This window comes from Stenella coeruleoalba (assembly GCF_951394435.1).
Source record: "Stenella coeruleoalba genome assembly, chromosome: 13".
Taxonomy (NCBI): domain Eukaryota; kingdom Metazoa; phylum Chordata; class Mammalia; order Artiodactyla; family Delphinidae; genus Stenella; species Stenella coeruleoalba.
The window spans coordinates 70,431,247-70,456,073 of NC_137159.1; the positions used below are offsets into that span (position 1 = coordinate 70,431,247).

At 40.6% G+C, this 24,827-nt stretch overlaps 1 protein-coding gene across 9 annotated transcripts in view; it reads left to right on the forward strand.

The window, feature by feature from the left end:
* DTNB (dystrobrevin beta) overlaps nt 1–24,827 on the forward strand; it is a 242,703-nt gene that overhangs the window by 82,324 nt on the left and 135,552 nt on the right. For all 9 annotated transcript variants that reach the window (XM_079941143.1, XM_079941139.1, XM_079941138.1 and 6 more), the window contains exons 7-8: nt 1,778–1,883; nt 4,887–5,053. In XM_079941143.1, coding sequence (XP_079797269.1) covers nt 1,778–1,883; nt 4,887–5,053 — 273 coding nt within the window. The remainder of the gene's footprint in view (nt 1–1,777; nt 1,884–4,886; nt 5,054–24,827) is intronic.

A 24,827-nucleotide genomic window follows, 5' to 3' on the forward strand; every position in this document is an offset into this window, starting at 1 on the left:
ATTACATATTAACATAAATAATATATTTTATGAAAAGTAGATATTCCAAAGCAAAAAAATTTAATGAGAAGAATGCCATTGTTTTATATTTTTTGCAAATTTCTTTAATATTTGGCTCAGTTGAAGACAGCTGGGTTTTCATATCTGCTTATCCATTCAGTCTGTTGTGATATGTTGTTTTGGTTAAAGTATGGAAAGAAAATCTGGTCTCAGACAGCTGTGTAGTTGGGAAAGGGAGGAATATTTTAAAAGCTTTTGCAGATAATTGTGGATATGCCACGTTGCCTCTGGAACATTCCACTGTACAGTCATGAGAGAATCAGATTGAAAAAAGCAAATGATGTCTTAATATTATTATGAAAATAGTTTTGACCTCATGGGCTCCTTGGAAATGTTTTAGGAACCTTGCAGGGGGACCTCTGACCATACTTCGAGAACCACTGCTCTAGCCCTTGAGAGATAAGAAAACTGAAACCAGAATGTTAGGTGATTTCCCCCCAATCACGTAGTTAGTGGAAGACAGAGCACTGGGACACAGTTCTTCTGGTTTCATTCCTCATGCTTTTGGAGGACTTAAATTATAGTATGACTTAGGACAACTTTTGGAAACTGATCCTGAGCGTACTTATGAGGGAGTTCTGAGATATCAAGTATAATTCCTTTTCATCTTGAAGATTTAAGAAACCACACAAAACTCCATGATAGGTAAATCAAAACTTTTAGGGAAAGTAGCATTAGGATTATAAGTGGATTTGTAAAAGTGTAATTTTTAACAAATATAAGAGGATACAGAAACATTAATTTAAACATTACATTTATGATAAGTGATATAATTACAAACGTATATTAACCACCTCTGACTAGCTAAAGACTTCCTAGCATCTTCTTTCTCAATTTTAAGTATACACTTTTAATTTCATTTTGGTTTATTGCAGTTATTTGCATATCCATTATAAGAGGCATTTTCCACGTCTGAACCTCCATTCAAATGCTGGGTGACTTTCTGTTTTTATTTTTAACGTTGCTCACGCATTCCTCTCAGATTCCACTGAAATCTCAGAAACATTAGTAGCTTGGATGCCTGAGATGGAAAACACTTTGGAAAACTTTATTTAGCCTACTCGAGTAGGCATTTCTCAAACTACACCGTCAATGCATAGCTATGTATAAGGGCCTTTGGACGGTAACTTCCTAGTGTTAATCACCCTCATTTAGCCCTCTTACATATATGTGAGAACCTTTCCCTCCCTCCATTCAGTGCTGGCCTACAGTCTCTGTCCTGGATCTGAGACTTTCCTTCAGAATTCTTCAGAAATAGTCATTTGAAGGACACCTGAGTTGTAGTCCTGATTTTGGTAGGACCTTTACAAACCATTTAAATGCGTCATTCCTTTATTATCTCATCTGTAAAATGAAGATAGTAATACCTAGCCTATTTATCTTTTTTTCATTTCATATGTTTTATTGAAATATAGTTAACTTACAGTATTAGTTTCAGGTGTACAACATAGTAATTCCATCCTAGCCTATTTGTCTTTTACAGTTGTTTTAAGATTCAAATAAAATAATGTAAGTGGAAATGCATTTGAATATAGCAGTAGTACATAGGATAGTGTGTAGCATTGTCTGTAGTAATGCAAAATACTATTTATTTTGCTATAAAATTTCCCATGTAATTCATTACAACTTGGTTGGGAGAATCCTAAGTTAACTTAATCTTAGAGTTCAGAGATATTTGAAAAATATGAAGTATACTTGTTTTTTTTTCTCTTCACAGAAAAAGATAATGCTAAATACGTTTTTAGACACCATGATGGCCGATCCTCCTCCCCAGTGCCTTGTCTGGCTACCTCTCATGCATAGGCTTGCCCACGTTGAGAATGGTAAGCAGAACTTCTATCATCCAGTTCCCTGTGCTATAGGAAGTATATGAACTGACAGTATTTGTAATGTCCTTAGTTATTATCATTGAAAATTACAGTTGACATTTGCTGGCACTCCATCATTTGAATTTGTGGTTTTAGCTTCCAAAAGAGGAATATTTATTTCTCAAAAAAAAAAAAAAAGGGAGGGAGGACTTATTATACTTAGATAGGATACCAAGAGGTAGTAATATCAGGTCAGAAAACTTTGTGGTTCAAACGCCAGGCTTTTCCCCCAAGATTCCAGATGGTTGTTTTCTGCTTAAACTCACCTGACTTAGCCATGACTTCCTTTAGTTTATAAAAAGCATAACTCCAAAAAATTGTATATATTCAATATCAACCACTAACACTATAAAATTTTGAAATAGTTTAAAGGAAAATAGCCAAGATAGAATTTGGTACTGGGTTTCACCCATATTCAGTTTTTTCCTTTACCACTGAATTACTCTCAGTATCCTTCCCAAGTAGTTTGACTTAAATCTTTGTTTCACTTGAAATTGAAATGGTACTTATCTCTTAGTAACTACTTAGGTTTTTCTGCTATTGCTATCAGTTTATCTCCTTGTTTAGGTTGTTTGAATTCATTAAAGGAAAGGTCCTAGCTTTTCTCTGGAAGCTCCCTTCTTTCAAGGCTCTTCTTGCCTGTCTCTCCTCATTCCACGAAAGAGAAGGAGTGATAGCTGAGCGGCGCTAAAAAGCAGAGTCCTCTTTTTTCATTTTGTAAGAATGAGAGAACGCTACCGTACTCTTTTTATTTTCTCTCCCTCCTACTCATACCTTTTTTTTTTTTTAAACTTCTCAGGCTTTCACTCAGTCATGGCTTTAGTTCACAAGTCCTTAGATTCAAGATTATTTTCCTAAAGTCCTGGAATCTCTTGAGTAGACTAAAACAGCTAAATTTTCTTTTTTTTTTTTTTTTTTTTTTGCGGTACGCGGGCCTCCCACTGCTGTGGCCTCTCCCGCTGGGGAGCACAGGCCCGGAACGCGCGCATGCCCAGTGGCCGTGGCTCACGGGCCCAGCTGCTCTGTGGCATGTGGGATCTTCCCGGACTGGGGCACGAACCCATGTCCCCTGCATCGGCAGGTGGACTCTCAACCACTGTGCCACCAGGGAAGCCCAAACAGCTAAATTTTTAAACAGGATTTTTGGATAGAGATTTATGCTGTTAAATTATTACAGTGTTGGTTCTTTTGAGGGACAATACCTTTATAGCACTAAATGTTTTTGTAGTTTCATATCCAGCTCATTTTCATAAAATCATTTCATATCTGCTATCCCAAGTGGAGAGGATCTCAGTTGTCGAGATCTAGTGTTATCCGTATGAACATTTTGTTGTGACTTTGTATGTAGTATATTATTTATAAATTACATTCTTATGTGATTAACACTTTCATTATTCCTTAGAAATATTTTGATAACAAAAATTTAAATTTCTTAGAGGAGGTCTGTCCTTTGGATTTCTCATTCCAGATTTTAGTTTTCTGTTATTCTTGAGTGATCTTGTTGTATTATTTTTCTCACCTAGTGCTCAGGTTTTGTTGTTGTTGTTTGTTTGTTTTGAGACTTGATTCTCTAGTTAATATGCATTTTTGGAAGTAGGACTAAAAATCCTTATGATTGAGACAACACTGCCTTTGTATACACAGTGCTAGAAAGAGTTGTTCAAATGAATATTGAATATTATATCCCTCTTTCCTTTGACTTCCATTTCTTGTGTTCAGAATTGAATTGCCAGAGGGAACAATCGTGCTGTCAACATTTAAAAGTATAAATAACAGGGCTTCCCTGGTGGCGCAGTGGTTGAGAGTCCGCCTGCCGATGCAGGGGACACGGGTTCGTGCCCCGGTCCGGGAAGATCCCACATGCTGTGGAGTGGCTGGGCCCGTGAGCCATGGCCGCTGAGCCTGCGCGTCCCGAGCCTGTGCTCTGCAACAGGAAAAGGCACAGCAGTGAGAGGCCCGCGTACCAAAAAAAAAAAAAAAAAAAAAGTATAAATAACAATCTGTAATATACAGTTGTGCATTTATTGCCCACTTCCACTGAGTAAACTGGACTTTCAGGCTATAAGAGAATCCCAGTAACCCCCATAAATCCTGACTGCCGGCTGGCGGTTTTTCCTGAGGTAAGATGCTGTGTGAGGTGGAGAAAGGAGTCTCAGGTCACCTGAGTTTCCCTCTCTCCAAATCACTGCCCCTTCATTGGTTAGAGCACCTTATTTTATGCCAATACTTGGAGCTCTTACCTAAAACTAGTATTTTGATATGGTAGCCTTACTTTTTTACCAGTTACCATTTGCACCCAGGTATGTAGTAGTATTTATTTATTTATTTATTTACTGGCTGTGCTGTGTGTCATGTGGGATCTTAGTTCCCCAACCAGGGATCGAACCAGTGCCCCCTGCGTTGAAAGCTCGGAGTCTTAACCACTGGACTTCCAGGAAAGTCCCTGTAGTATTTAGTTCAGCAAACATTTGGAGGCCTTCAGTCCAAAGGACTGTGTGAAATACCACTTGCAAGTAGCAGAGACATAAAGCATGGTGTACTGGCTCTCACAGATTTTATGTTAGTGAAGGAAACATATGTCCACAACTAACAATATACATCTCTTTAAAAAAATAGGTTTGGAAGAGAAATTTTGGAATGAGGGTGTCTCTCCTCCTTACTGGTTTATTTACCTAAAATTTGAGACACGAATGTCATTTTAAAGAAGGAAATTAGTTGTTTTTTAAGGTGGATTGTAATCTATTCTAAATGGAAAATTTTGTTATTTTCTTTTTATTCCAGTGAATGGCTGGTTAGGTTAACTAAATTGAAGACAATTTAGATTCTTCACTTCTAGTTTTGTTTTCACCTTTGCTTTTATGTTAAATTTGGTTTTCCACTGTACTGACTTTATTCTCCAAATGAAAATGACTTCTTTCTCCCTCTGGTTCCCTCTCCTCCCTGCCCTCATCCCTCAAGTCTTCCACCCCGTGGAGTGCTCCTATTGCCGGTGTGAGAGTATGATGGGTTTCCGGTACCGATGCCAGCAGTGCCACAACTACCAGCTCTGCCAAAATTGCTTTTGGCGTGGCCATGCCAGTGGCCCTCACAGCAACCAGCACCAGATGAAGGAGCATTCCTCTTGGGTAACTGCTTTGTGTCTCAGTCTGTGTCCCCAGTGGTTATCTGTTTCATCCATAACAGCACCAGGGCCACTTTTCTGATAGATGCCTATCAAATAAGGATGTGGTGTCATAAAATATTAACCCTTACATTTATGATGGGGCTTGCAGATATGTTGTGCTTCATCACTTGATTTGAAAAGGAGAGTTTTTAAAGTTCTAGGAGATGGAGATATTATGACCTTTGATGTGGTCCCTTTTATTCAGTAAAATGGAATGTTGCAGTGCTCGCTTTCCCAGTGAAAAGTGTCTTCTTTTTTTTTTTTATTAATTAATATTTATTTTTGGCTATGCTGGATCTTTGTTTTTGTGCGTGGGCTTTCTCCAGTTGCGGAGAGCGGGGGCCACTCCTCATCGCGGTGCACGGGCCTCTCACTGTCGCGGCTTCTCTTGTTGCGGAGCACAAGCTCCAGACGCGCAGGCTCAGTAGTTGTGGCTCACGGGCCTAGATGCTCTGCGGCATGTGGGATCCTCCCAGACCAGGGCTTGAACCTGTGTCCCCTGCATTGGCAGGTAGATTCTCAACCACTGCGCCACCAGGGAAGCCCGAAAAGTGTCTTCTTTTAAAATTTTACAAGGGGGTACCACCCCCACCCCAGAAGACTTACTCTCTGAGCTTTAAGGAAGATTTAAAGTTCTTTTTTTCAAGCAAACTTTATTCATGCTTATAGGGTTTAAATGTTGCAGGGAAAGCTGCATGAGATGAAGGAGTTAAATTTTTACCTCTCTAAAGTTGGGTAGATACTGTATTTTACAATTGCCACACTGATGTCTTTACTTTCAAAAGCAATCTTTTTTTTTTTTTAATATAAATTTATTTATTTACTTTTGGCTGTGTTGGATCTTCGTTTCTGTGTGAGGGCTTTCTCTAGTTGCGGCGAGCGCGGGCCACTCTTCATTGCAGTGCGTGGGCCTCTCACTGTTGTGGCCTCTCTTGTTGCGGAGCACAGGCTCCAGACGCGCAGGCTCAGCAATTGTGGCTCATGGGCCCAGTTGCTCCGTGGCATGTGGGATCTTCCTGGACCAGGGCTCGAACCTGTGTCCCCTGCATTGGCAGGCAGATTCTCAACCACTGCACCACCAGGGAAGCCCCAAAAGCAATCTTTTAAATAACAGTATTTGGGTAGAGGTCAATGTCTGATTTTTCTGTGGTGTTTATAAATCATGTAACAAGTTTAATATCAATCATTTTTTCTTCCCTTCTCTCAGTTTATTTCCAGAGTTTAAAAAATGTCATATTTTTATTTCCTAAATTGCTATAGCCTTGCTTTAAATCCTTTTCCTCTAGCTTTTGTTTGTTGGTTGGTTAGTTTGCTAAAAGGTAGAAAAATATATAGGGTCATAAGTATAATTCAGGATCTAGGTTCTTAAGCCCGGTCATCCTATTAGACTTTAAGTATTAGAAAGCTTCAATAAGCAGGGTTTTTTTTCTATTTTCTTTTTTTTCCTAGTTAACCGTCTTAAAACTCAACCAAGAAAAAAGCAAATAAGTTTATATCAGGGATTAGTTAAAAACAAGAAACAAACTTTAATCAGGTGTATACTTTACTTCCTACATCTCTGATAATGTGTTAGAGATAATTTTTTATTAGATGGCTTTTCAGTTACAGCTAACACATAAAATTTTGTTAAACTGAACCTCCTATCCTGGGTCTTATGTTGTAAATTCCAATATTTCTTTTGGTTGAGGAGTCATTATTTTAAATTTTTTAAACAAGCAAAGGGAAAACAAAAAATAAAACCCAGTAGTTTATTCTCTTTTTCATTGACTAGAGAGAATTTATAGATTTTCAAATTGTTACTTTTTCTTCTTCTTAAAGTACAAGTATCCCGCTGTGTTAAATGACTTATTAATATTTTTCAACTGTTTTTTGTTTAGAGTCTAACTCTTTACACTGAGAAGGCTCGTTGCCTTATTACCTTTCATAATGACTGGATTCTCTGGAATGTATCTACTGAAAGTTTTTCTAGATGTTGGGGCTAGGAGGATGAGGAACTTCTTTTTCACCTTAGTTTGAACTTGCTCATTTAGCTAATTTAAAACCCATATAGAAATGGGAATTTTACATTTATTTAAAGATAAGTGACTGTTTGAATATTGCTTTATGATTTACAAAGCAGTTTTTCATATACTCCGTTGATCTGTAACCTACATAAAGGAAAGTACAGAAATCACAAGTGAATTCTTACATTTCTGTTTGATCCTCACAACACTCTTGTGAAGTAAGTCTTATCGCCATTTATTGTTATTTTTATTTCAGCTTTGTTATTTTTTTCTAGTTTATTAATTTATTTTTGTTATAGTGACTTAAGAGTTAAGGAAAAATCAAGTATTATCAGCATGCATAATTTTGAAGCTGGTATCATAAATGTATTAGTTCTGAATTTTGATGAGTATTTGCATTATGATGGTAGATGCATATTGGTAAGGTCTTTTACATGTCTGTGTGTGACTTGCTTTTAAGACTAGGACTCTGTGTGCAGTGCCCTTGTTCTTTGAGGAAGATATGGATGAATTTTGAGGCTGTTGTGGGTAAAGAAATTTCCACCTAACAAAAAAATGTGTTATCAGTTTAATAGTAATTTCTTTGAAGTTTGTCCACTGTGTTTGTACTAAAATTTTGAATGAATGTTTCTCTGTGTTCACCACAGATGAATTTAGTGTGCATTTAACCAGTCTGTATATGAATTTGCATTGTAGATTTGATATGTGTAGTGTTGGTGCTTGGAAATTTATTTTGATTTTTCCAAAAGTTCTGTTTAACGTTTTATCTAAGTAACTGTGCAGTATAATTCGCCATTCTTTTATTCATCAATCCATTCATTTGTCTTTATTATAGAAAAGAATGCCATATGGTACCATACCTGTAATTCATTCTGTCCATTCATTATTTATTCAAAAGATATATTTTGAGCACCTGCTATGTCCCAGGCACTCTGTAAGAGGCTTGTGAGATACATCTATGAACAAACTAGACGACGATTCCTGCCTTGTTTGAGCTTAAATTTTAAGGGTGTTAAAGAGACCACTAGGGCTCACCAACATCACTGTTTTCCTGTTCTTGCTGGGCACACATCTAGACTACATTTCTCAGCCCCACTGTATCCAAAAGGACCATGTGAATAGCTGTTACCAGTGGAATGTGATCAGAGTGATATGTCTCTTCCCAGAACAAGACAGTTAATAACTGGGTGCCTTTTCTATCCTCTCTAGCAGCTTGATGGAGAGAATTTCATCAGGACCCAGAGAGGGTGAAACCATAAAATGAAAGGAAACTGCGTCCTTGAACAATGGGTGGAGAGGAATATGCTGCCAACCTGTGTGACTCTGATGGAAGCAAGGGAGAAACTCTGTGTTAAGCTACTGAGGTTTTAGTTTTTGCTACAGTGGTTGGTACTTACCAACCTTACTTACCAAAACAAAACCTTAACATTTGTTTCATTGGCTTAGCGGTCAGGAAGCACGCTGATGAGGACACTGATATTGGAGTTGGGAAAGACAGAAACCCAAGTTCTGCAGTGGTGACCAATTTGGTAAATTTGTCATCCATGATAATTTGGAAGACTTCCTTCATGCCAAGCGAACTCTAGGTCAAACGTTGGAAAAGGTCAGAGTGTGTGTTGACTCTTATTGGTAAGGTATTACATGAAAGAGATGAGCTTAGGAAAGAATTGGCTAGCTTTCCAGCAAAAAATGAAAGGGAATAGAGAAAGTTCTGAGAGTTGGGGCAGTGAAAGGAAAAACAGACTATTTCTAGAGAGCAAGAGATAAGAGTTGAGAGAGGTTTTGAGCATCAAAGACCTAGTAAGTGTTCTCAGTTGAAAAAAAAAATGTGACAGTCCTGTGGCAAAGATCAGATGAAGTATAGTTCTTAACTGGCTTCTCATCAGAATCATCTTGCTCCCACCTTCATAGCTTCTGATTTAATGGGTCCAGGGTACATGAAACCCGGACACAGGCAGTTTTTGAAAGTTCTGTTTTGCAGCCAAGATTCTGTTTTGCAGCCAGAGTTGGAAACTGCTGACCTGTTGTTTCATGTGGCCTCCAGGTGGCTTCGGTTAGTTGAAAGCAAGAGGAATGGAGGCATGTCTGGGGAAGAACTTTGTGTGTGGTTACTGGCACATGGAGCCGACTGGAAACAAATAGATCAAAGGCCTGCTAAGTTTTTGACGGAATTCTGTTGGCAATGGAACCATGAGCCTGACTATTACAGCTATAAAATCAATTTTTAAGGACCCAGAACTTGCCCTAGAAAGAGGTGGGTTATGAAGGTTTTACGGCCCCTCAGGAGGGTGTGCCAGAGCCCACATGGCCAAGGAGAATATTTGGTAAGAAAGAACCTTCTCCTCCTGTCCCACTCTTGTATATTGGGACTGGGGAGAGCAGGGGCAAATAACATGCCTTTTCAGTTCATAGGTTGTGTCTTAAGGAGCTGCACGTGGTCTTGATGAAGGAAACTGGCAGAGCCAGAGGTCCTGCACTTGTAGTTAGATTTGCTGACTGAATGGGACTTCAGGTTTGCTTCTGGGCGGTGGGAGAGGCTTGAGTGTGTTCTTTGGGTAGTGAAAGTGAGCAGAAAGATATTTAGTGATTAGAAATCCTTACCAGTATCCATGTTTTCCTTTTCTTCTGGATATGTAACTAGATTATATAGCCATCCTCCTTGTAGCCGGATGGGCCATATGACTAGTTCTTACCCATGGAATTTGTTTGGAAGTCATCTGTGTTACTTCTGGGTCAAGGTAGTTTAAAGCAGGTGTGTCTTCTCCATTCTTTCTATCTTTGCCTTTCCCACTCCCTATGTACACCAGCCCAAATGAAAGGATCTCTGTTAGTTAACAGAGGCAGAGTCCTTAGATGAAAGGAGACTGGGGCCCTGAATTCATGGATCAGAGCCCCTCTTCCAGTGTACACTGGACTCTCACATGAGCAAGAAATCAGAAAAAGGAATCAAGGGTAGGAGTGGGGATAGTCTTATAGGCCTTGTTGAGAAAGTGAGATTTGAGCAAAGTCTTAGATGTCTGCCTGCAGACATCTGGGGAAGAGCAGAAGTTTTCAGGATCGTGGCCGTACAGCAAGAGTGTGCATGTGAATTCAGGGAACAGCAAAAATGCCAGAGTAGCCAGAGCAGAAGGAGCAGCAGGAGAGCTGTAGGGAGGGGGTCAGAGAGGTGACAAGGGCCTTGCTGGCCATTGTAAGGGCTTTGGCTTTTACTCTGAGTGAAAGGAGGAATCTTTGTAGAGCTTTGGGTAGAAGATAGCTTGAGTTGATTTATATTTTAAAATGATCCGTCTGGATGCCATGTAAAGAGTAAACAGTGGAAGGAAAAGATAGAAGCAGACCATTTCAGAGAGATGATTGCAGTAATTAAAACAAGATATGGTAGGATGTTAGCAGTAGAGGTGATGAAAAGAGCTGAATTAGGATATGCTTTATAAATCTGCTTCATGGGTGGGATGTGGCTTGTGAGAGGAAAGGAGTCCAGGGAAGCTCTAAGGTTTTGTCCCAAATAGTTAGAAGGATGGAATTGCCATCTGCTGAGATGGGGAAGGTTTGGGCTAAACATCATTTAACAGTGATTTAAAAAAAAACAAAAACAACAACAGCAGTGTATCAGGATCTTCCTCCAAATCTGAATCATTTAAATATGGCAATAAAAATCCTACAAAATATTATGCATAGTTTGAATAAGGTATTATTTTTAAAAGTATAATTTAATAGAAAGCATCATAGTCTCTGTGACTGAATGAACCACTTAAACAGAAGTCCTTGTTCAGATCATAAGGCTGGAATGGTCGACAGGACCCACCTCTGTGTGGGCCTCTGAATGTGGCTTGTGCTTTTCACAGCATGGAGACATTATTTTAAGAGAGAGCATCACCGGAGGAAGCAGCTGGAGGACCAGCATCCCTAGAGAGCTATGGGGAAGCTGCAAGGCCTTGTCTTACCTGGCTGTAAAGTTAGGCGGCAACATTCCGCCATATTCTGTTGGTCACAGTCTCTAAGGCTGGAGGGAAGGAGAAGGGACTTCATCTCATGATGCTGGGGTGGTGGTCAAGTCCATCACAGTGGAGCAAGGGTGGTGAGAGAGATCCCTGCAGTTATGTTTGGAAAATACAGTCTGCCACCCAGCGGATAAAGCCTTCCATTCTGATCAAGGATTTTCGTTCAGCCATGGAGACTATCATGTTTTTCTACCACGTTAGTACAGTTCGGTGGCATTAAGTATATTCACGTTGTTGTGCGACCATCACCACCATCCATCTTTGGGACCTTTTCATCTTCCCAAACGGAAACTCTTAACCCTTTCCTGATCTGCAAGGAGGGCTGGAGGTAAACAAGACTGCTCTCATTCCCTGCCTTCCCCCTTGCCTTACTTTCAGGTGTCCACTTATTCTTGTCTTCACTTTGCCAAGAGAAATTTGACCAATTCCCATGTGGTTACTACTCCATGGCAGGAAGTGTGTATGTGTGTGCACAATACACTTGTACCACAGTACAGTTTGTTGTCAGTAGAGGTAGTTATATAACTTAGTTGATGACATGGAAATTTCACCTTTCTTCCCAGCAGATGGCAGACTCCACCTCTGAACAAAGTTACTTATCCCGTTCTTCAAAATCTATAAATGACAAAGTATTGGATTTGTTTAACAATCTCTATTAATATTATTGCTTTTTTTAAAGTAAATGTTAATGAGCAACTCACATATGTCCAGTGTAGTTGTTTGGGCACTAATGATATTAAATCATTTACTTTAAGGAGTCAGAAAATTATGTTGTTATAGACTTGGAACAATTAAGACTGTTGACTTTGTCAGAAGCAATGTTTCGTTTTCATGTGATCAGCATACCTCTCCTCACATCTCTAGAATTCTAAGAGATAATGTGTATTCATTGAGGGAAAAGGTACACTTCTTGGCCATGCCCCTGTTCACTTCTAAATAGTTACATGTCATGGTTAAATAGCTACTTTGTACCTGGTGCAAAACTAGGCAGGAGGACTATTTTTTTTAAAGGCATAAGACAGTATACCTACTTGTAGCAAGTTACAGCAGGAGGTAAGATACACACATGAAGAAAATCCAAACAAAAGCTACAAAATCTAGTCCCTTAGGTCAGTGCCCCACACTCCTCAGAAAAACTGCTGAGACTTGCCCACTGTGGCTCTGACCTGTTTTGTTTGGGTTTTTTTTTTTAACATCTTTATTGGAGTATAATTGCTTTACAGTGGTGTGTTAGTTTCTGCTGTATAACAAAATGAATCAGCTGTACATATACATATATCCTCATATCCCCTCCTTTTTGCGTCTCCCTCCCACCCTCCCTATCCCACCCCTCTAGGTGGTCACAAAGCACCGAGCTGATCTCCCCGTGCTATGTGGCTGCTTCCCACTAGCTATGTATTTTACGTTTGGTAGTGTATATATGTCCATGCCACTCTCTCACTTCGTCCCAGCTTCCCCTTGCCCCTCCCCATGTCCTCAAGTCCATTCTCTACATCTGCATCTTTATTCCTGTCCTGCCTGTAGATTCTTCAGAGCCTTTTTTTTTTTTTTTTAGATTCCATATATATGTGTTAGCATACGGTATTTGTTTTTCTCTTTCTGACTTCACTCTGTATGACAGACTCTAGGTCCATCCACCTCGCTACAAATAACTCAATTTTGTTTCTTTTTATGGCTGAGTAATATTCCATTGTGTATATGTGCCACATCTTCTTTATCCATTCATCTGTTGATGGATACTTAGGTTGCTTCCATGTCCTGGCTATTGTAAATAGAGCTGCAATGAACATTGTGGTACATGACTCTTTTTGAATTACGGTTTTCTCAGGGTATATGCCCAGTAGTGGGACTGTCTAAGCATTTCTTTTAACCCTTTTTCTTGATAGAAATTTGGCTTTCCTGTAGGTGTTCCACTTCTCTCGCAGCCCTTTCAGGTGGTGGCTGTCTATTCTCCTACATCCACATGAATCTTTAGGGTTTGGGAGGTGAAATTATTGTTAGAGTGACCGTATAAATTAGCATATAATCCAGACTCATGTGAGAGTGGAAGGGGACACTGTTAATTATGCAGGGACAACATGCGTAAACTGCAATTATCCTGGGTAAACTATTTATGGTCACTGTTTTAGTTTTCGTTTCCTGCATAGTAAATAACCATAAACTTAGCAGCCTAAAACAGCAGAAATATGTTATCTAGGTCAGAAATCCAGGCAATGGCATGGCTGGATTCTCTGCTGTAGGTCTCACTGCATTGAAATCGAGGTGTCAGCTGAGGCTGTAGTTATCATCTGGGCTTGAGGGTCCTCTTGTCATCTCACTGGTTGTTGGCAGGATTCATTTCATTGCAGCTGTGATGATGAGGTCCCCGTTTTCCTGATAGCTGCCAGCCAGGGGCGACTCTCAGCTCCCAGGGGCTACCTGCAGTTCCTTGACATGTGGCCCTCATAGGCACTTCACAGCATAGATGTTGGCTTTCTTCGAGGCCAGCTAGAGTGCATCTCTCTGAAACCTCTTCTGAAACCAGCCAGAAGAACATGCTGCTTTTAAACAGCTCACCTGATTAGACCAGGTCCACCTAAGGTAATCTTCCTTTTGCTGTATAACAGAATCAGAGGAGTGATCGTTTATCATATCCACAGTTTCCACCTACATTCAAAGAGGAAAGGCTGATATAAGGATGAGGATTAACCTCAATTATAAGTTGAGGGTCAGCTTATATTTCTGTGAATGCTGTCACCCTGATTATTTTCCTTCTTTTATTCCTTCCTGCCAGTTCTAGATCTTTACACCCTGAATCTCTTAGATTAAAAAAAAAAAGGGGCTTCCCTGGTGGCGCAGTGGTTGAGAGTCCGCCCGCCGATGCAGGGGACGTGGGTTCGTGCCCCAGTCCGGGAAGATCCCCCATGCCGCGGAGCGGCTGGGCCCGTGAGCCATGGCCGCTGAGCCTGCGCGTCCAGAGCCTGTGCTCCGTAACAGGAGAGGCCACAACAGTGAGAGGCTCATGTACCGCAAAAAAAAAAAAAAACAAAAAAAAAATACAAGCAAGATGCTGCTTTGAGGATCATGTCATTTTAGCCCTGTTATCCTTCTTCTTTTCTGGTGGTATTATCTCCATCCTTTCTGGACATACTCCTTCACTGCTGGATGGTTTGGTACCCGATAGATGGTCACCTCATGGTGATTTCTGCATCTCTGTAGTCAAACCTTTTAAGACCTTGGCCACATGGTTTCTTGACTTCTTCAGCTCTGACACTCTTCTTCACCACTGAACATCAGACGTCTGCTCCCTCAGTTACACCCTAGACCTTTTCACCACCTCCAACTGCTCCTACTTCCAAAATCACTGATTTCGACATCCTATTCTCGTTTGATATCCCATTATCATTCCAGTTGACTTTTCAACCGCTCTCACTAAGATCATTTTTTAATCTCTTTCCAGCCTTTTATCCATTGATCTGTCTCCTCTCTCTATCCACCATTCCTTGCTTCTTTTTTCTTCTCTCCTTACCATTTTAGATATGGCTCTTCATTCCTGTACCATAAACGCCATTGTCCTGTGACTTTTTTATCCATGTCTCTGTCAACTAAATTCATGGATGAACTAATTTATCTGCTTTCTCTAGTACTTCTGGAGAAATCCATACAATAGGACAGATTAGTATTACCTTAAGTTTCATGATCACCAACTACATGTTGATGCTCAGCATTGCAATCCTGTTGCATTTCTCTGATCACTTTGCTTTTCTGTTCTTTGCAGTGGTCAGTTAAAGTCATAAAGGAATAAAGTCTCCATTCTTTTTAAACCACCTACCCCAACTCTTCCCTGTCTTTCAGTAGATGACCTCTTTTCTTACACAGAGAAAACAAAAGCCTTAAGACAGGAACCCCCTTAACTTTCTGCTGCCAGCTTCATTAACTCATTTATATGTTTATCCAGCAAATTCTAATTCAGTGCCTGCTACCTCGAAGACACTGTTGTAGGTGTGGGGTTACTTAGAAAAGGCTAGGACAAAGTCATTTCCTTCATGGAGCTTACGTTTTTTTTTGTTTTTGTTTTGTTTTGTTTTGCGTTACGCGGGCCTCTCACTGTTGTGGCCTCTCCCGTTGCGGAGCACAGGCTCCGGACGCGCAGGCTCAGTGGCCTTGGCTCAAGGACCCAGCTGCTCCGCGGCATGTGGGATCTTCCCAGACCGGGGCACAAACCTGCGTCCCCTGCATCGGCAGGCGGACTCTCAACCACTGTGCCACCAGGGAAGTCCGGAGCTTACGTTTTAAAGGGGACAGATGGATAAAAACATTTTAAAAACAAAATCCCCAAAATAAGTGAACAAGGAAGATATCAAATGATGATAAGTTCTATGTAGAAAAGTAAAATGATAAAAAGATGACTGAACAGCTACTTAGGATATGGTGGTCAGCAACCTGCTGAAACTGACTCAGGAGGAGACAGCGAATCTGAATAAATCTGTGATAAGTAAAGAGATTAAGGTAGTGATTAAAAAACCTTCCCACAAAAGGCCGGGCCTAGATGCCTTCACTGGTGAGTTCTACTGAACATTTAAAGAGTTAATACCAAGCCTTCACACATTTGCCAAAATAGGAGAGGATGAACACCTCCGAACTCATTCTTGTCAGGCCAGGGTTATGCTATCTGATATGAAAACAAAACCTAACAAAACAAAAAAGAGGATGTCAAAAGAAAAGAAATTACAGACCAATATCCCTTAGGAATGTAGCCTCAAAAATCCTCAATGAAATATTAGCAAACCAAATTCAACAACATATAAAGAAGATTATACATCAGTTTATGACCAAATGTATATTATCCCAGAAATGCAAGGTTGGTTCAACATGCAAAAATCAATCAATATAATACCATATTATTAGAATAAAGGACAAAAATACATGATTATCACAATAAATATGAAAAAGGAATTTGACAAAATGCAACCTCCTTTCATGATAAAAATCAAGCAGCAAACTAGAAATAGAGGGTAACTGCCTCAATCTGATAAATTTCTTCAACATCTGTGAAAAACCCATAGCTAATGTTACACTTAATGGTGAAAGACTGAAAGCTTTCCCTGTAAGATCAGGAACAAGACAAGCATGTCTGCTCTTGCCGCTTATAGAAACATTGTACTGGCTGTCCTAGCCAGGGCAATTAGGCAGCAAAAAGAAATAAAATGCATCCATATTGGAAAAAGAAGTTAAACTCTTTATTTGTATATAACAGGAATATGAATATAATTAACGCTATTGAGTTGTACATTTAAAATGGTTAAGATGGTAAATTTTATGTGTTTTTTACCACATTTTTTTTTTTTTTTTTTTTTTGCGGTACGCGGGCCTCTCACTGTTGTGGCCTCTCCCGTTGCGGAGCACAGGCTCCGGACGCGCAGGCCCAGCGGCCATGGCTCACGGGCCCAGCTGCTCTGTGGCATGCGGGATCCTCCCGGACCGGGGCACGAACCGGTATCCCCTGCATCGGCAGGCGGACTCTCAACCACTGCGCCACCAGGGAAGCCCACCACAATTTTTTTTTAAGTTAACTTTAGGAGAAAACGGGCAAAGGATCTGAATATACATTTCAGAAGATATACAAATGGCCAATAAACATGTGAAAAGATGATCAACATTACTTAGTCATTAGGGAAATGACTAATCAAAGCCACAATGAGATGCCCCTTCACACCCACTAGGTTGCCTGAAATAAAGACTGACAATAACAAGTGTTGTTGAGAATGTGAAGAAATAGGTACCCTAATACACTGCTGGTGGGAATGTAAAATGGTGCAGCCACGTTGAAAAAATAGTTTAGCAGTTGCTCAGAATGTTAAACAGAGTTACCATGTGATCCAGCAATTCCACTCCTAGGTGAGAATTGAGAATTCTCCTCTGAGAGTTGAAAATATACATTCACAGAAAAACTTGTTCATGAATGCTCATAGCAACATTATCCAAAATACCTCAAAAGTGGAAATAAAGCCAAATGTCTGTCAACTGTTGAACAGATAATCAAAACGTGTTATGTCAACATTATGGAATACTATTAGGCAACAAAAAGAAATGAAGTACTGATACATGCTAAAACATGGATGAACCTTGAAAACATGCTAAGCGAAAGAAGCCAGACATAAAAAGTCACATAGTGTTTGATTCCACTTACATGAAATACCCACAGTAAGCAAGTGCATAGGGACGAAGTAGATCAGTGGGGTGGGCAAAAAGAGTATTGGGTTTCTTTTGGGGGTGGAAAACATCTTCTGAAATGAGATATTAGTTATGGTTACACAACTGTTTTGAATAGATTAAAACCACTGAATTGTAACTTTAAAAGGGTGAATTTTATGGTATGTGAATTATACATCTCAATAAAGCTATTAAAAATTGGTCAGGGGAAGTTTTTTTTAAGAAGTGACATTTGAACTGAGATTGGAATGACTAACTTGAGGTTGGTGGTTATGAATTCAAAGTCAGACCAGTCAGCGTAGTTGTATATTTTACTTCTGCCCCCTCATTGTGTGGGTAGAGGAGCAGAGCGGGTGGAGTTGGGGTTTTGACAGAGGAGTGTGACAAAGGAGGAGGGTTGGCGAGAGAGGCTGGAGAGTAGGCAAAGACATGAATGTCGTAATGGGCTGTGGAATATAAGTCGGTTGAAGAGAGAAATGAGACCATGAGGGAGACAAGGGACTGTGTGAGGGTAGCAGGCTCGGTGGAGACGGGTCCCATCGGCGCTGAAGTATTGTTCGAGGGCACTGGAAGGAGTGATCTAGAGAGATAGAAGTTGGTAAGAGAGCGCAGTGCTTGACATGGAGATGTTAGATAATGTGCGGTAATTGGCAGTACGGTGTTCTAGGACGTGACTTGAAGCTGGTGACCCACGCAGAGTGGGGGAACGTTGTTGTAGGAGAGTTCAGGGAAGGCTACTACTGTATATGCTCCCTGAAGCTGCTGTAACAAATTACTGCAAAGTTGGTGGCTTAAAACAAATTTATTCTCTCACAGTTATGGACATCACAATTCTATTTTATTTTAAATTTTATTTTATTGACATCTAGTTGATTTACTATGTTGTGTTAATTTCTACTGTACAGCAAAGTGGTTCAGTTATACATATATATACACACACATTCTTTTTCATGTTATTTTCCATTGTGGTTTATCACAGGATATTGAATATAGTTCCCTGTGCTATACAGTAGGACCTTGTTGTGTATCCATTCTGTATGTGATAGCTTGCATCGGCGAATCCCAAACTCCCAGCCCATCCCTCCCTCCCCCCCCTCCCCCTTGGCAACCACAAGTCTGTTCTCTCTGTCTGTGGATACCATAATTTGAAATCAAGATGTGAGCAGGGCCATACTCCCTCTGGAGGCTCCAGGGAAGAATCCATTTATATTAGTCAGGGTTCTCCAGAGAAACAGAGTCAAAAGGGTTTACAATTATACAAGAAGTGATTATTATAAGGAATTGGCTCATGCAGCAGTGGAAGCTGACAAGCCTCAAGATCTGCAGGAAGAGTCAGAAAGCTGGAAACCCAGCAGAGCCAAGGGTGTAGTTCCAGTTTGAGTCTGAAGGCCTGAGAACCAGAACTGATAATGTAGTTCCCGTCTGAAGGCCTGTAGGCTTGAGACCCAGGAAGAGCAGATGTTTCAATTCAACTCCAAAAGCAGAAAATCCAGTATCCCAGTTCAAAGTCAGTCCGGCAGGAGGAATTCTCTTACTTGAGGGAGGGTCAGCCGCTTTATTCTGTTCAGGTCTTCAACTGATTGGATGAGGCCCACCCACATTAGGAAGACAAATCCGCTTTACTCGGTCTACCAATCTGTATGTTAATCTCATTCAAAAACACCCTCACAGGAGCACTCACAGTAATGTTTGACCCACTATCCGGGCACGCTGTAGCACAGGTTAAGTTGGCACACAGAATTAACCATCACACCGTTCTTTGCCTCTTCCACCTTTTGGTGACTGTTGGCATTCCTTGACTTGTGGCTGCCTCACTCCAGTCTCTGCCTCCTTGGTCACATTGCCTCTTCCTCTTCTCTCTCTTCTCTGTGTGTCTATCTTATAAGTACACATGTAATTGCATTTTGGGTCTACCCAGATAATCCAGGATAAACTCTTTGTCTCCAAATCCTTAACCCAATCACATATTTTGCCATAGAAGGCAATATTTACTCTTTTGACATATAGGGCAATATTCTCAGATTCCAGAGATTAGGGTGTGGGCATATCTTTTGGGAGGTCCTCCATTCAATTGACCACAATAGTATATGGGAAAGGTCAACTCTGTGGATGTTGAAATCAACAAGAATTATGACAGTATATTGGACTCCACTGTAGAGGGATATTTAGGGTTTTGGTCTGATGACATGAAATTCAAAACGGGGGTTTTAAGGAAAAGGGGAGATAATCTGAGAATGGCAGTGAGGTTCTGGGAGGACATCTCCCCACCTGGAGGTCCAGCTGTTTGAGGGGTATGAGAGAGAAAGCAGCTGCCACTGGAATGGCTGCAGAGGAAGCCAGGCCTTCAGGGAAAGCCAGGTTTCTATGTGAAAGTAACACTCGGAGAAGAGGATTCTCAGCCAGAGAAGGGATTTTGCTGATGGTAGACTATGAAGATAAGTTGAAGGGTTTGAGAGTGGAGGATTAGTGAGAGATGGGGTCTTGTGAGGCTATGTGCAGAGCCTTATGAGAATGAGAATCCAAGCGGGGAGTCTAGGATTTCTTATGAAACAGGCATAACCTATGATAAAGGTTGTGTTGGAATTAGCCCCAGATAGTCTCCTAGGCAGATCATGGTGCTGTCAATGTGAGTATTACTGGGAGAGGGTCTTGCTAGGCGTGAGCAGAGCTCTGGGCTCCCATCTTTACTCCTGTTAAGGTGGTATGAAACCTGGGGAGATGGCCCTGAAGTTCTCTTGACCACAGCTAAACTGACTGCTTCGCTGACCAAGGCCTTCCCTCTGAAATTATGAATTTCTTAGGCCATCCAAGAGATAAAAGGAATAGGCTAGAGGTATCCTGACAGCATTTATCAGCATTTTCAGGAGGTTGAGTGAGATATTTTAAATATTGTTCTTTTCAGTGTTTGAATATTGCCCCTGTTCTGCTGTGGTATTGGATGCACTGTGTATTCTTAAACCCATTTACAGCTGCAGAAGTGCTGAGTTTGAAAGCAGAACATTTGAAATGGACCCAGCTGGTTAAAAAGATGGATACTTATCAAAGTATTGATGTATAGTTTATGAAATAATAAGGTGTTTTTTTCAACTAGCCTGATTATTTTTAGAGCAAAGAGATGACAGGGAGATTTTCCATTGCAGAGAATGTGTGGCTTAACCGAAACCAAGCAGTTCTTCAAGTGAATGGTTTCCTCTGGCAGTCATCTTAGCCACAGCCCTTTCTCCAGTGTTACATCTTTTTTGATTATTACACGTGGCTGCCAGAGCTGAACTGGAGAATGTGTATCCAGCTTCCATGTGTAGAGAGGATTAGAGGAATCTGTATGGCCCAGCAGTGTGAATTGCTTGTCTGTTTCTACGTTAACACAGATATATCAGTGATTATTGTCTGTATATCTAGGACATTCTGAGATCTACAGATACAGATTTATGGTAGAACTGTTTCTCTAAATACGCTTAATAAACGTGTATTGTATATTCATTACCTTTTATCTCCATTTAGTGGCTACAAAATGTCCAATTATGAAATTTTTGATTACCTATGATAAACCAGATATTGTGTTCCCTGGCATTCTTTCCTGAGCTGCTTTTCTTATTCTTTTTTTTTCAATTGAAGTATGGTTGATTTACAATATTATGTTAGTTTCAGGTGCACAACACACTGATTCAGTGAGCTGTCTTTTCTTCTCTTGCTGCAACCTCTGAGCGTACCAGGTTTTAGATGACCCTCCCCAACCAACCCCCCCCAACACTAGTAGATTTATGCAGTTCTTTTTTTTAACTTTATTTTTGTTTATTTTTAAAATATTTGTTTATTTAGTGATTTGGCTGTGCCAGGTCTTAATTGCAGCACATGGGATCTTTGTTGCCACATGCGGGATCTTCATGGTAGCATGCAGGATCTTTAGTTGCTTCATGCGGAATCTTTAGTTGTGGCACATGGAATCTTTAGTTGCGGCACGTGGAATCTTTATTTGCGGCATGTGGGATCTAGTTCCCTAACCAGGGATCAAACCCAGGCCCCCTGCCTTGGTAGCATGGAGTCTTAACCGCTGGGCTACCAAGGAAGTCCCTCTGCAGGGTCTTAAAATAAATTTATTTATTTATTTTTACTTTTGGCTGCGTTGGGTCCTCATTGCTGCACGTGGGCTCCCTACAGTTGTGGCTAGTGGGGGCCACTCTTTGCCGCGGTGTGCAAGCTTCTCATTGGGTGGCCTCTCCCGTTGTAGAGCACGGGCTCCAGGCACTTGGGCTTCAGCAGTTGTGGCTCATGGGCTCCATAGCGCAGGCTCAGTAGCTGTGGGGCACAGGCCCAGTCACTCCACGGCATGTGGGATCCTCCCGGACCAGGGCTCGTACCCATGTCCCCTGCATTGGCAGGTAGATTCTTAACCACTGTGCCACCAAGGAAGCCCCCCTCTGCAGTTCTTAATTCCAGCCGAGGCTTCTGGTCCAGGTTAAGACTCCTATATTCAGTGGTCCTATGGACATTTCCATCTTGAAGTCTCACTAGCTTTTCTGTCAACACATGGTTCTAATAATTTTTTCAGTCAATTTTCTTAGACTTCTAAGTAGGTAACTGTATTGCCTGTGGGAAACAGTAACAATCATTTTCCAGTAGTTACACCTTTTTTTTTTTTTTTAGCCTTTTTGTTTTGGCAAGAACTTCTAGATCAGTGCTTCCCAAAATGGCTTGAAAAGAATCAGCTGGGCAGCTTGTTTAATATACAGAGTACCAGGTCTCTACCCTTGGGAATTTTAACTTAGTAGGTCTGGGTTGAGTTAGAGGAATCTGTTTTGTTTTGTTTCATTTTGAAACAAACACCCCAGGAATTTTTTAATCTTCGGACAGTTTTGGGAGACACTGTTTCAGAGCTAAGTAACAGTGGTGGTGGTCTTCAGTTCCTGGCTGTGGGGCATCTGTATCATGTGTGACGTTAATTGACTTCTGGCTCCGTTCCTGCCTTCACCTGTGGCAGTGTTTGTGACAGCCTTTGGAGATAGCCGGTGCCCAGGTGTCATCATCCAGGGGGAAATTTCAGCCAGGCAAAGAGCTTTCTGCCCTGGTAATCGTTCAGTAAACATTTCTAGTGCCTGTTCTGCTCCAGGCCCCAGAGAGTGCTGCTATACAAAGAAGCACTTTGGTGGGTCTTCTTGGTTTTCCAACCTTCATGCTCTCTCCAACCTCCAGCCTCCCTTTTGTGGGACTTTGGCTGCCTGTAAATCTTTTTCCATCGTACTCGAGTGCTCTGCTCCTTTTTGTCTTAGCTGACTAGACCCTTTGTTTACCCAGACCTGAAGTACTGGTCACACTTCTCCTTCCTCATTCTATCCTGCCATGCAATCTGTTGCTGCATTTGGCCAGAGAACTATCTGTTCAATGTATTCTAGAAGCAGCTTCTAAATCAGAGATGATTTGTAACACACTGGGGTTTTATCTTATGGAGTAACATTTTGAAAGCGTCTTCAGTTTTGTCTTTGGACTTGGACTTTTATGTGTGGCTTTAACTCACAGGCAGCACTATGACAGTATTGAACTATTTCCAGTTGCTTGTTCTACCACATTTTCTTACTTCTATGTCTCTGAATCTGTTGTTCTATCTCCCTTTGTCTCCTCTCCTCCCCATCCTCCCAAATTTCCCATGCCAACTTCTCTTCAGCCTCTGAGGTTCAGCTCAGCCATTGCCTCTTTTCCTGATCCCCAAGCTGATTTATATGTCTCTTCATGCTCTGCTATGGCACGCTGAATACCTCTTTTAAGGCACTTATCGTGCTATTATAGTTATCTGTTCATTTGTCTGTATATTCTATTATCTCATAATTCCTTAGTATGTTATTAGCCTATATACCCCTGTGTTTGTTAAAGAACATTATAAAGTTGGCATCTCCCACTAGTTCCAGTTTTTAAACTACTTTTGATCATGGGAATGTCTTCCTGACTTGAAAAAGTGTGAGAGATTGATAATATTCAATTTTGGCAAGAGTGTGTAGAGAAGAGGACTCTAGAAGATTGTTGGTAGGCGTGTGAATTGATACAATATTTGAAAAATAAAATTTTAAATGCATATAAACTTTAACTCAGCAATTCCCCATATAGGAATTCTCCCACAAAGACCCTTGCATCAAGTATATTAGGATTTTGGTATGAAGAGATGGCCAAAATCTCCAACAGTAACAAAACGGCTAAATTTATTATGGTATATATACATACATACATATATATATATAATTATAACTGTGGAATTTTGTGTAGCAGTCAAAATAAGTGAAATAGATTTATATGTTCAGATGTGGAAAGAGGTCCATAGTATATACCCATTTTCCTCCCTCCTCAGAGGTAACCTCTATTTTGAATTTAGTACTCAATATTTCCATTCATACTGATATTTTCATATTTTTTTATTACACATGTGTATGTGGCCATTAAAATATATAGCATTGGGCTTCCCTGGTGGCGCAGTGGTAGAGAGTCCGCCTGCTGATGCAGGGGACACGGGTTCATGCCCCGGTCCGGGAAGATCCCACATGCTGTGGAGAGGCTGGGCCCGTGAGCCATGGCCGCTGAGCCTGCGCGTCCGGCGCCTGTGCTCCGCAACGGGAGAGGCCACAACAGTGAGAGGCCCGCGTACCGCAAAAAAAAAAAAAAAAAAAAAAAAAAAAAAAATATATATATATATAGCATTGTTTCTCATATTTTTAAACTTTATCAAAATAGTGTCATATTACATATATCCTCTTGCCGCTTCCTTTGTTCACCTACATTGTTTGTAAAATGATCTCCATGTTGATATGGTTATTTTCAATGCCATATAAAATTCAATTCTATAAATATGCCACATTTTATTTATTCTCTTGTTGATTGACATTCAACTTGTTTCTAATTTTCTACTTTTCCAAACAAAGCTTTAGTGGATTTTCTAGTACAGGTCATCTTGTGCAGCCTGCGGAATTTTTCTAGGGTAATTTTTAGGAGTGGAATTCCTTAGTCCAGAGGAGTGTGTATCTTTTACTAGATTTTACTAAATTGCTCTCCAAGGTGGCTTTACTACTTCACACTCCCACCAGCAGTGTATGAGCTTTACCATGTATTCACATCTTCATTTGTAAGGAATATGTTACTTTTAATTCTCTTACAGAGCAACAAAACTCTTAACAAATGTTTGAAGAAGATGGGAATATGAACTGCCAGTTAAAGCTATTGAGAAAGGAAATTCTGTCCATGTCATCAAACTGATGTTTTAAAGGGCAGTCCAATTCTCAGTGCAGCATTTCCCCTGTTGTACATTCTGGTAAGAGTTCCAGCACAAAATGGGATGCCAGGCCAGGTTGATATCACAGCTCAGTTAGGAGCAAAGTCTGGCCTTGAACTTTGTTTTTGCCTATACACATTCACAGCTTTTTCAGTTGTAACTTATTTATGCTTAATGTGGCAATTATCGGTAATTCAAGGGTACCCCTCCCACACCCAGGGTTGGTATGTGTGGAACCATAAATACTATATTGGCTGTCAGGGCACACCTAGCAGTGTCAGTCTGTTGATG